The 13,105-nt window shown below is 44.3% G+C and overlaps 1 protein-coding gene across 4 annotated transcripts in view; it reads right to left on the bottom strand.

The window, feature by feature from the left end:
* The window catches only part of TRIP4 (thyroid hormone receptor interactor 4), a 48,037-nt gene that overhangs the window by 17,654 nt on the left and 17,278 nt on the right, over positions 1-13,105 (bottom strand). For 2 of the 4 annotated variants that reach the window (XM_056128099.1, XM_056128100.1), the window contains exons 8-11: positions 11,897-12,023; positions 6,822-7,009; positions 6,324-6,448; positions 4,972-5,063 (exon numbers count right to left, since the gene is read on the bottom strand). In XM_056128099.1, coding sequence (XP_055984074.1) covers positions 4,972-5,063; positions 6,324-6,448; positions 6,822-7,009; positions 11,897-12,023 — 532 coding nt within the window. The remainder of the gene's footprint in view (positions 1-4,971; positions 5,064-6,323; positions 6,449-6,821; positions 7,010-11,896; positions 12,024-13,105) is intronic. The other 2 variants (XR_008794270.1, XR_008794269.1) reach the window with 1 other exon arrangement.

Genomic DNA, 13,105 nt, shown 5'->3' with positions numbered 1-13,105 from the left:
ATAGTACAGAAAAAGTAGAATAATCAATGACCTTGGAGATTTCAGACAAATCAGATTTTCTACTGAAGACAGGGATATAAATAGCCCAAACACAACACAGACACTGAAACAAAAGCGACCAACTCAACTTTCTTGTTTGAAAACTTGTCAGGCCTAGAGAACTGTTCAGATTACAGCTGCTAATGGTTATGCATTTGGCAATCAAAATGTCTTTGCAAAATAAAAAGGTTTTAACTGCCTTACTAGTGAGGTTACAGACCACAGCCTTAATGCATTGTTGCAGTCAACATCCTCCCTGCTACTTCTGAATACTTCTATCAGCTGCCGCCCCATAAAACAATGGCAAATTGCATTCCAGAGGCATATAGGAGTTTTCCCTACAAGGTGCTCATCTGCTTTCCTCTCAAGTGGAAACCACAGCCTCTCTATCTCATCCCTACCTTGTCTAGTTTGATCCTCTCATTAGGCAGGCTGATAAGGTTCTAGAGGGATTCTTCTCTGGTACAAATCAGTCATGCCATGACATTAATCTTAGATGGCAAAAGACCTAGGCCAGAGTGATAGCACACTGGTTAAAGTACCTGCCTCATTCTCAGCCAATCCCAATCTGATCACTGCATATGAAACCTGAGCCCCACTAGGATGGAGCCCTGGCCTGAGCATCACTGGGTGTGACCCCCCAACTCCCCTACCCCCCAAAAAGGAGAAACAAGTGTAAAGCTAGAAAAAAAGCTTTTTTTTTTTTTTTTTTGCTTTTTGGGTCACACCCAGCGATGCACAGAGGTTACTCCTGCTGCACTCAAGAGTTACTCCTAGCGGTGCTCAGGGGACTATATGGGATGCTGGGAATCGAACCCAGGTTGGCTGTGTGCAAGGCAAATGCCCTACCTGCTGTGCTATCGCTCCAGCCCCGAGGAAAAGCATTTTAAGAACAAATTTTTTTTTTATTTTTGGGTCACACCTGGCATTGCACAGGGGTTATTCCTGGCTCATGCACTCAGGAATTACTCCTGGCGGTGCTCGGGGGGGGGACCATATGGGATGCTGGGACTCGAACCCGGGTCGGCTACATGCAGGCAAACACCCTACCAGCTGTACTATCGCTCCAGCCCCCAGGAACAAATTTTTTAAAGCCACTTAGAATGCAGTACACTTGATTTTAAACCAGCTCTAACAAAGCATTTTGGGGGGCTGGAGTGGTAGATAAGGTGTTTGCCTTGCACATAGCCAACCCAGGTTCAATTCCCAGCATCCCATATGGTTCCCTGAGCACTGCCAGGAGTAATTCCTGAGCACAGAGCCAGGCGCAGCCCCTGTGCATTGCTGGATGTGACCCCAAAAAGAAAAAATAAATAACAAAATATTTTTGCTGTTTTTTTTTTTCCTTTTTGGGTCACACCCGGCGATGCACAAGGGTTACTCCTGGCTCTGCACTCAGGAATGACTCCTGGCGGTGCTGAGGGGACCCTATATGAAATGCTGGGAATCAAACCCAGGTTGGCCGCATGCAAAGCAATGCCCTATCCACTGTGCTATCGCTCCAACCCCATTTTGCGTTTTTTTTTTTTTAAGCACTGTAGCACTGTCCTCCCGTTGTTCATCAATTTGCTCGAGCAGGCACCAGTAACTTCTCCATTGTGAGACTTGTTGTTACTGTTTTTGGCATATCGAATACGTCACGGGTGGCTTGCCAGGCTCTGCCGTGAGGGCGGGATACTCTTGGCAGCTTGCCGGGCTCTCCGAGAGGGGCAGAGAAACTGAACCCGGGTCGGCCACATGCAAGGCAAATGCCCTACCTGCTGTGCTATCACCAAAGAGAACTTAGTATATTTTAACTAATCAAAGAAAGGACAAGTATGTGAGGTCTGGAAGTAAAATTACTGAGTTCCTTTGGCAAAGGAAAAAGTTAAGAACAGGATACAGATATAAAATGTGGCCCAAGTACAGAGTAGATTGAGCTGAAATGTAAATTGGAGTCACACTGGTTTTCAAAGAAAATGTAATTCAGTTGCATGATGAGAAATGAATGTGGAAATACAGAGAGAAGACACAGCCCTGGAAACTGTATCCTGGATCATTCTAGTAAGCTGGCCGCCAATGAGGTTTAAATAAAAAACATACTCCAGCCGCGGTACCACAGCTGTAGGGCGTTTGCCTTGCACATGGCCAACCTGACCAACCCGGTTCAATTCCTCCACCCCTCTCAGAGAGCCTGGCAAGCTACTGAGAGTATCTTGCCCACATGGCAAAGCCTGGCAAGCTCCCCCTGACATATTCAATATGCCAAACACTGTAATAATAAGTCTCACAATGGAGACATTACTGGGTCTGCTGGAGCAAATCGATGAACAACGAGAGGACAGTGACAGTGACCCAGATTAAAACTTTTTAAACTCTGTATATCATAGGCCCTCAGTTCTGTGACACTTAAGCTAGAGGGGTGGGTAATCTTCTGCAATAAAAAAGTTTGGGATCTGGGGGCTGGAGCGACAGTACAGCGGGTAGGGCGTTTGCCTTGCATGCAGCTGACCCAGGTTCAATTCCCAGCATCCCATATGATCCACCGAGCACCGCCAGGAGTAATTCCCAAGTGCAATGCCAGAAGTAACCCCTGTGCATCACCAGGTGTGACCCAAAACGAAAAAGAAAAAAAAACTTGGGATCGGGCCAGAGAGATGGTTCAAGGGAGTGAGTACAAGCTCCACACTGTATCCTGGATCATTCTAGTAAGGTCCGCTGAGCACTGCCAGGAGTAATTTCTGAGTGCAGAGCCAGGAGTAATCCCTGAGCATCGCCGGGTGTTACCCAAAAAACAAAAAACAAAAAACAAAAAAAAAACAAAAAAAAAAGAAAAGGTTAGAGAGGATGAAAAAGAAGTAATCAATTCCTTTTTCAAAAAATGGAATGGGGACCAGACCCAGGGCATTACACATGTAAGGCAAATGCAGTCATGAAAGGCAAGTATAAAATAAATTTGTAAAACAAAGAATGCACTAAAAATAAAATTAAGCACATTTTCTTTTGTATGGAGGTAGAAGCCCTACTGCCTAAAATAAGTGTTTAGTGGCTGGAGCAATAGCACAGCGGGTAGGGCATTTGCCTTGCCAGGTTCAATTCCCAGCATCCCATATGGTCTCCTGAGCACTGCCAGGGGTAATTCCTGAGTGCAGAACCAGAAGTAACCCCTGTGCATCTCCAGGTGTGACCCAAAAGGCAAAAAAAATTGAAAAGAAAAATAAGTGTTTAAAGAACAAGACCTTACAGGGAGGTAAGTCTCTTCATGCTTCATGCATTTAGAATTTCTGTAGGTATGAGTCTAAACATCATCTCAAAGTTTTTTATTGGAGTTTTCCTATTAAGGTCAATTCCTTCAGCTCCCTCTGCTGTTATAAAAGAGTATTACAGCTATGTTTAGTTCCATCTTTAGTAACTGAAATTCTTTTTTTATTTTTTTTAATTTTTTTTCCATTAATTTTATTGAATCACCGTGAGATAGTTATAAGCTTTCATGTTTGGGTTACAGTCACACAATGATCAAACACCCATCCCTCCCCCAGTGCACATTCCCCACCACCAATAATCCCGGTATAACCCCCCTTTCCCACCCTCCCTCTGCCTCCATGGCAGACATGATTCCCCATAATCTCTCTCTACTTTGGGGCTTTATGGTTTGCAATACAGATCCTGAGAGGTTATCATGTTTGCTCCTTCATCTACTTTCTGCACACATCTCCCATCCTGAACAATTCCTCCAGCCATCTTTTTCTTAGTGATCTCTTCTCTATTTCAGCTGCCTTCTCCCCTTTGCTCATGAGGCAGGCTTCCAGCTATGGAGCAATCTATCTGTCCCGTGTATCTACTATCCTTAGGTGTAATGACTGAAATTCTTAAAATACACTTAAACACACATATCTTCTTACACAAAAACACACAAACAAACATGGCACAATCTAGACAGTGTTCAAGCACACATTTGCCATTTATGAATTCTCTGGCGTAGGTTCAATATTGCAGACTAAGTAATAATAATTAATCCTATGATCCCACCATTTCAAGGGATAACAAAGGCTTCTTGATGAGCAGTAGAGAAATTTGATGGACTTGACAAACAGTACAAAGGGAAAGGCTCTTGCCTTACATATGGCTGACCTAGTTTAATTCCCGTCCCACCTCTGGGGCAACCCATAAGCACAGGATGAAGAATAGACCCTGAGCACTGCTGGGTCTATTTTGTGCCTCCTACCCCCAAACAAAATAAAAACAAAAGTAGCAAAATTTCATTAAAGGAAAGGAACCTTATATTAGGTGAATTGTGGCAATAACTTATTATTAAAATTTAAATTAAGTCCCCCAGAAAAGATAAAGAAAAGCATGACTGTTTTTGTTTGTTCTCTGGTTATTTTTCTCCCCAATAAAAATCTCCTGCCTGGGTCAGAGAGATAGTACAGTGAATAAGGCACTTACTTTGCATGCAGCCAACCCAGGTTTGATCTCTAGCACAACCTATGGTCCCCTGAGCCCCATCAGGATTATCCCTGAGCCCAGAACAAAGAATAAGCCATAAGTACTGCTGGGTGCTATCCTCCCCACCCCAAACTGCTCTTGCATTGAATGCAGGAGACTTGGGTTTGATTCCTGGCACTTAAATTATCTCTATGTGTGTGTTTATATAGAGGAAGTTGATAATAACTTACTGTTGCTCAGATACTGTATTGAAGGATACATAAGTTAGTTGTAATACAAAACAAGCATCTGGGAGTTGGAGATATAGTATATTGAGTAGGACATTTGCCTCACACACGACTAACCCAGGTTCGATCCCCAGCATTGCACATCTGGTTCCCCAAACCCCACCAGGAATGATCCCCAAGCAGAGAGCCAGTGGCAAGCCCTGAGTACCACCAGATATGCCCTAAAAAACAATACACAAAATACCCAAGCATCTGTTCAAGAGAAATAATCTTTACTCACCTGATCCTTAAATTGCTTCTGGGACAAGCAATCAATTAGGTCCACACAGCCTAGAAGACAGCCTGATGGATAGTCACTGGGAAATTCCACATCTGAATCAAGAGTAAGAAAAGAATTGGATTCCTTCTCCCTCTCACCCTCCCTCCCTTCCTTCCAGCAAACATGAGCTAGTGCCTTTATCCCTGTACTAACTCTCTGGCCCTAAATTTCCTTTTTCTTTCTTTAAGGCAAAGTCATTTTTCACTGAAAGAACTTAAGAGAAATGTGAAGGGAAAGAAAGGGGGATATGTGTTCAAGAGAGAACATGAACTTCTTCAGAGTGAAAGGCTACATTTCAGGGCTAGAGCGACAGCACAGTGGGTAGAACATTTGCCTTGCACGCGGCCAACCTGGGTTCGATTCCCAGAATCCCATATGGTCCCCCAAGTACCGCCAGGAGTAATTCCTGAGTGGAGAGCCAGGAGTAATCCCTCTGCATTGCTGGGTGTGACCCAAAAGAAAAAAAAAAGGCTACATTTCTCTTTTGATCCTAGCACTCATGAATCTATTTGAACAAATGACTTTAGAAGGGAAACAATGAGTATGTTTTTGCTTTTAGCAGGTGCAACTTTGGATTTTGCAAATAATTTGTGAATGAGCTTGCTTAGTATAATTAGTCACATTCTAAAGCTAGAAAAAAATAAATGAACCATTAAAGTTCATTCTACATAGTTTAGTCAAAACACAGTAATTCCACTATATTCAACCTGGATGAGAGTTTCATAAAGATGAGCTTAAGAAACAATTAACCAGTGCTTAAGAGAAGAAAAAAAAAAAAACGAACTTGGAGGCAAGGGTCGGAGAGTACAGGGGTTAAGACATTTAGCTGCCAAGCAGCCGACCCCAGTTCAATCTTTCATATCTCATGCTCTTTAGTGCTGCTGGGAGTAGCTCCCAAGCACTGGCAGGTATGGTCTCCCGTACTTCCCCAGTAAAAGTAATTAATGCTTTCAATTAATCAAATTAATGACAGGAAATAAAAAGGCATCAAGAAGAAAACAAAAGATAAGCACAGACTGATCCTTAAGGATTTAACTTAAGCAAGAGAAGTACATGCCTGGCCCTGAGCGCCAACCTCAGCAGTGTCCCTGCTCCCCTGCCCTTTCCAGCACTGCTGGGGTGACCCTGGCAGACCCAGACCAACTGTAGAAGGGGGTTATGAGGTGGTAAGACAGAGAAAGTGAAGGGAAGGGAAAAGAGAGGAGTGGAGGGGAGGGGCAGAGAGGGAAGGGAAGTGGGAAAGGACTGGAAGGGAGAAGAGGGAACTCAGTGACTGCTCCGTGGAGAAAGGCCTAAGGAGATGTGGCTGTTACCTTTCCCACGAAGCAAGCTGTATGTGGCCTGCAGTTCGGAGACTTCTTGAGGGGCAGGTCTTTTGGCTGTAGCTGCAATCCAAAGTCGTCCTCTGTGAGGAGTGTACCAGCTTCTGCCCTCCACCCTTGAACAAACACAAATTTAGTTGGACAGAGAATTTCTAGCATTCTGGTGGCTCTCAAACAAAGCCTGTTGAACTGATACAGGTAAATTGAGATGTGCAAACGATCACCTACTAGGAAGTAATGTTTGAGGAAAGATGCTCCTCCTACGTCCCTTGTCCTTTGAGTATGAATCCTGTTCTCTAGTTTTTCCAATTATCAGAACAAGAGAGTCATCTCTCCCAGCTTGAAAACTTGATTTTGGGCCACGCCGGCGAAGCTCCTGGCTCTGCGCTCAGGAATTACTCCTGGCGGCCAACCACATGGGATGCTGGGGATTGAAATGGCTAGCAGCATGCAAGGAAAACACCCTTCCTGCTGTACTATAATCTTTACCTTTTAATTCCTCTGACCAGCAGAGAAGCCCAGGGTTGATGCATGGAGAGGCACCAGCCACCATCAAAACCTTCCTGAAACTCCTGGTCCTGGATCCGCAACTGGTGCCGGTAGGAGCTGGACTCTGGTTCTGATCCTGCACGCTGAAAAGCTTTTTTCTGGGAGACAGCACCTGTCTGGTCAATCCACTAAACAAGGAAGAAACCAAGCATGATTCATTCTGACAAGGAAAAACCTAGGGTAGGCAGGTGGGCATAAAAAATGAAATCAGAAAAAAAAAAAAATCACAGGGAACATTTTCTTTGAAAAATGAATAGTACAGAGAGTACAGTATGTAGGGCACCTATAGGGTCCTCCAGTTCCCTTACGCATGATCCCCTGAGCATAGAACCAGGAGTAAGCCCTGAGCAGTCAGGTGTGACCCTAAAACAAAACAAAAAGAAAAATGTATCCTATCTTTAAACAAGGCAGGGGAGGATGGAGATGGAAAACATTCAATGGAAGAGTAAGAGCAGTAAAATGGAACAAGGTCAAGGTCCTTTTCTTGTTTTGTTTTGTTTTGGGACACTGCTGTACTCAGAGCTTATCCTGGCTTCCTGCTCAGGAATCACTCCTGGCAGGATGGAGGACTACCATATATGGGGTGCCAGGAATGGAACCTGGGTGGGCTGTATTTAAGGAAAGCGCCACTGTGCTTTCAGTCCAGTCCCATGAAAGGTTGCACAGACAGGATCATTAGAATGCTGATATCTCCACATGTGGGCTTCCTGATTTGAATAGTCATCAGCATGACTATTCAAATAACTGGTTTATAGTTGTTTCCACTTTATACTTATTAATAATCCATAAAGGACTCTCAACAATATCCAATGTAATCCTGTCAGAAAAATGAAGGGTCAACTTTCTCTGTGTGCCTGGCAGGATCACACATGCTACCATAGGTTGGACACATGCAGCCTCCCCTAAGCCTGGAAGGACATTGCTCCAGCAAGGTTCCATCAGGTAAAGAGAACCAAAAAGTCTGTAGGTGGGGTTAGCATTTGTCAGAAATAAAAAAGGGAAAAAAAAAAAAAAAGAGTCAGCGTACAGCAGTTATGGCACTTGCCTTGGATGTAGCTGACCAGGTTCAACTTCTGACACTCCCGTGCAGACCCCTGAGTCCCACCAGGAGTGATCCCTGAGTAAAGAGCCAGGAGAAAGCCCTGAGGAGTGCCAGGTGTAGCCCACAACCAAAAATAAAACCAAAAACGTTGCCACTGATGATGCTACCACCTGTGATCCCTTGTATACCACCACTGTCAGGGATGGTCCAAATTCTTTTTCCACTGGAGAGCTGGCATTGGAATAATCCTGACAGCCAACTGTTTCATCTCTACTATAGTTTTTTATTAGTTGTTTATTCCCACAGCGACTTTTCCTCATTAGCCTCTTTTCATAATAATGCTTGAGCCTCATATTCTAAAGTCTCCTCATCGACAATTTTTTTGGGGGGTCACACCCGGCAATGCACAGGGGTTACTCCTGGCTCATGAATTCAGGAATTACCCCTGGTGATGCTCGGGGGACCATATGGGATGCTGGGAATCGAACCCGGGTGAGCCGCGCATGCAAGGCAAACACCCTACCCACTGTGCTATCGCTCCAGGCCCTCATGGACAATTTTAGATACTAAGTGACTTTCTACTGTTCTAGCAGTGCCACACTAAGTTAAGCCCTGATCATCGACCCCTCAGAGCCACTGCCAATAATCTACTTCACAATATCCTTGCCTGCCCTATTCAGCCCTCTAATCCATTCTCTACATAGGTATGAAATCAGGGCGATCTCCTGCTAAAACCCTTTTTTTATTCTAGTATAAATGAACACTTCAGGATCTGAACAATAGTACTGCAGGGAGGGCGTTTGCCTTTTATGTTACAACCTGGATTTGATCCCCAGCATTCAAAACGGTCCCCCAAGCAAAGCCAGGAGTAACTCTTGAGTGTAGAACCAGAAGTAACCCTGAAGGATTGCCCAGTATGGCCCCAAAACAAAAACAAACCAAAAAAATAAGAACTTCCCAGAATGAGACACAGGGCTTGATGCAACTTGACCTTAGGGGGCAGTGTCCTAGTAAAATTCATGTCCAGTCAGAATCTGCGAGAGTGACCTTATTTGCAGTTTTTGCAGATGTAATCAAGTTAAGGTAAATCATCCTGGTCTAGGAGGTTCTTATAATGGAGGAAACAGAGTGATAAAGACACACAGGGAGTAAGGTCAGATGAAGATGGAGGCAGAGTTCAGTGATGAAGTCAAGAAACAAGGAGAGCCAGTGTGACAGGATAGCAGTGAGGGCACTTGCCTCATATATGGCTGACCTGAGTTTGATCCCTGACATCCCATAATGTCCCCGATTCTGCCAGGAGTGATCCCTGAGTGCAGAGCCAGGAGTTAAGCCCTGATCACCACTGGACATGGCCAAAAAAAAAAAAAAAAAAGAAAGAAAGAGGGGGAGGAGCCTGGGACCATGGAAAAGTTTTTAAAAAAGGAAGGAAGCATTCTCCTGTGAGGCCTTCAGAAAGGACACAGGCTTGCTGAAACCTCAAATTCAACCACAAACACCAACACCACTATAAACAGGTTACCTTAATTATACTAAATAAAAAAGAATACTGACAATAAGGTTAGGTTGGTTTTTTTTTTAACTTTTTAATTTATTTTCTTTTTTGAGGGGGGGTTTATCCAGTGATGCTCACAGGTTACTCCCGGCTCAGGGGGCCATATGGGATCCTGGGGATTGAACCAGGATTAGCTGAGTATAAGGCAACCCCCTACCTGTCTGTACTACTGCTCCAGCCCAATAGGGTTAAGTTTAATTTTAAAAAGACAATGATTTCAAATTTTAATCTCCCAGATCTGTGAAATTATTAATTTCTTGTATCTGAGCTGCTATTATATATTCATGTACATATTAAACCCTTTAGAATAGAATTTATTTTTGGGGGGGGCCACACATCCAATGACACTTAGGATTTACTTCTGGCTCTGTGCTCAGGGATCACTCCTGGCAGGGTTGGGGTACCATACTATGCTGGTGCTGGGCATAGAACCTGGTTTGGCACAGTGCAGGGAAAATCCCCTACCCACTGTACTAAGGCTCCAGCCCCTATCACAGAATGTATTAAAAGACTGTATGTGGGGTTGAGATTCAAACTGGGGTCCATGTGATGCAAGCCCCTGTATCCTCTGGGCTTCTTCCTGTATTTTCTACCATTCCCAAATATCCATGTCTTAGACACTTTCTTTTCCTTTGTTTTTGTTTTTTGGGAGCGATAGCACAGTGGTAGGGCATTTGCTTTACAAGCAGCCATCATGGCCGACCCAAGTTCAATTCCTCCGCCCCTCTCGGAGAGCCCGGCAAGCTACCGAGAGTATCTCGCAAGCACGGCAGAGCCTGGCAAGCTACCCATGATGTATTCAATATGACAAACACAGTAACAACAAGTCTCACGATGGAGACGTTACTGGGCCCGCTCGAGCAAATCGATGAACAACGGGAGGACCGTGACCGTGACCAGCAGTGCTCAGGATTTACTCCTGGTTCTGTGCTCAGGGATTATCTTGGCAGACTCAGAGACCATATAGGGAGCTGGGGGAATCGAACCCAGGTCAGTTGTGTGCAAAGCAAGTGCCCTACCACTGTACTATCGCTGCAGCCCCATAGTTATTTTGTTCTTGCTAGGGCTCAAATCCAGGGCCTCATGAGCCAAGTGTTCTACCATTCACTCCTGTTGGTGCCTGGGGGACCATGCAGCAGTGGGGATCAAACCCAAGCCGCCTGCACACAAAGCGCAATCTCAGTCCTTTAAACCATCTCTTCAGTCCTCAAATATTTGATCTGTACTTTTATGAGGGGGGGAGGGGACCCTCCTGGAAATTCTTGATTAAATGGGCTAATTGTTCATGCAAGAGGCTGAGATGGCCATGCTGAGACTGACGTTGGTGCTAGGGATAATCTGGTTCACTCTGTCAGTGCTGGAAGCCATCAGGGTTTCACCTCACTATATGATACTTGGGACCAGGTGGTGCTAGGAATTGCGTAGCATGCACCTTAACCTTCGGACTATTTCTTGGTCCCTTTACATTCTTTACTGTATTTTGTTTTTTGACGGCACTTAGAGCATAGGGCTCTATGCTCAGCGATCACTCATAGTAGGACTTAGAGGACCTTATGTGGTGCAAGGGACTGAACCCAAGTCGGTTGTGTGCAAGGCAAGCAACCTTATAGCCACAGTTCGGCCCCCTTTACATTACAAAAAGAAGCCCTTTTATTTATTTTTTTTTTTGTGCACTGCTTTGGCACCTGGCAGTGCTAAGAGGTAGGGTGGGGGGCTCCTGGCACTGCTTAAGTAACCATGAGGTACCAGGGGTCAAAACCTTTTCACTGCATGCAAGTCAAGGCAAGCACCTTAACTACTGTATTCTCTCCAGGACCCTTACTTTTAATTAAAAAAAAAAAATGGGGCCAGAGAAATAAAATAACCCATAAGGTGCTTGCCATGAAGGCAGCCGACTCAGGTTTAATCTGTAGAACTAAATATAGTCTCCCAAGCTGCCAGAAGTGATCTCTGAGCACAGAGACAGTAATAAGTCCTAAGCACCACCAGGTATGGCCCCCTCCGAAAAGAATGTTGAACAATGCTTACTCTAGATGTATAATCTTCTCTTGGGAAATACTCATATATGATAATGCAGGTTGGGCCAAAGAGAGGACAGTGGTTAAGGCATTTGCCTTATATGCAGCCAAACCAGCTTCAACCCCTAGTAACCATATGGTGCCAAGCATGCTGGCACTGACCTCCAGGCACATAGCCAGCAGAAGACCCCACCTGAAAACCACCATGTATGACCCCTGTAATCACAGCCCACCCCTAAAAAAATATAAAGATAGTGATACAGTTTAAATGGATAGAAATACTGCAAGAATAAGTGAGAGAGCAGACTGGTATCTCCAGCCTAGGGGAAAAACATACTTAGGAGAAGCATCTGGGTTCCCAATTCTCTCATAAGTAGTTAGAACATGATGGCCCACTAACCTGGGGAGGGGGATGGTACAGGTTTGGGTTCACCAAAACTCCTAAAGGTTCATCAGAAGATCTATCCAATTTGGTCGGTGGTTGGTAGAAGGTTCCATTGGCAATGGCCTGTATTGTCTCATCTAGTCTGAGAAGAAACCAAAAGGAAGTAATAATTGGTCATGTTCTATGCTCGGAAAATCTTTGCCATATGAAAACTGTAACAGTAATACAACCTGAAATTCAAAAATGGGGCAAAGGATAATGTTCCCTGTTCTTCTACCCCAACTTCCTTCTCTTCACTGCCAAGTATCTAAGTGAATATAGTATTAGTCCTAACACATCAAGAAAACAGGCAGTGCATATTACAATCATTCATCTGTTTAACGAGATTGTTATTAAAAATGCCAAGATTGGGGCCAGAGCAAAACAGTACAGCAGGTAAGGCGCTTGCCTTGCATGCAACCGGCTCAGTTTCAATTCTCAGCATTCCATATGGTCCCCCAACCACCACCAGGAGTAATTTCTGAGTGCAGAGACAGGAGTAACTCCTGAGCATTGCTGGGTTTGACCCAAAAGGCAAAAAAATAAAAAAGCCAAGATGATGGAGCCAGAGTGATAGTACAACAGGTAGGGCACTTGTTTTGCTCACAGCTTACCCAGGTTCAATCTCTGGCACCGCATAAGATTCCATGAGCCCCACCAGGTGTGGATTCCTGAACACAGCCAGGTATGTCACTCAAAACTCAAAACTAGACAAAATGCCAAGATTAGAAGATTTACTTATAACATTCAATAACTCTGACTACTCAGAAGTGTTTCTCTCCTGACAAGTGTGTCTATCTTGGTTTCATGGCCCAGATGTTTTGAACATAGCCCTGGCCCAGCACAGACACACTTACTACCCCTTTCTCTGATGTTGAAGAGCACCCACTGTTAAGTCATCATATACATCTCATGTGATCTAGTACCCACGGTGCAAGATTTGAGTGTTTCCTCTAAACTTAAAAAAAAAAATGTAATTTTTATTTTAAGATTTTGGAACTAACCCTACTATTAAGACATCACTGGTCTTGCAGAACCATTAATTCTACTCTACAGATCTCTTTGCTCCTGTACTAAATTGCCCTGCCAGAAGCTTGACAAACATTTGTAAATTACAAGGCACAATATTATGAAAAGCTTCCACTGATAGGAAAGGCTGACTTAGACCTTGCCCTTGGTACAGTG

The sequence above is a fragment of the Sorex fumeus genome, unplaced genomic scaffold, assembly GCF_029834395.1.
Source record: "Sorex fumeus unplaced genomic scaffold, SorFum_2.1 ptg000063l, whole genome shotgun sequence".
Lineage (NCBI taxonomy): Eukaryota > Metazoa > Chordata > Mammalia > Eulipotyphla > Soricidae > Sorex > Sorex fumeus.
This window is presented reverse-complemented; position numbering and strand designations above follow the sequence as displayed.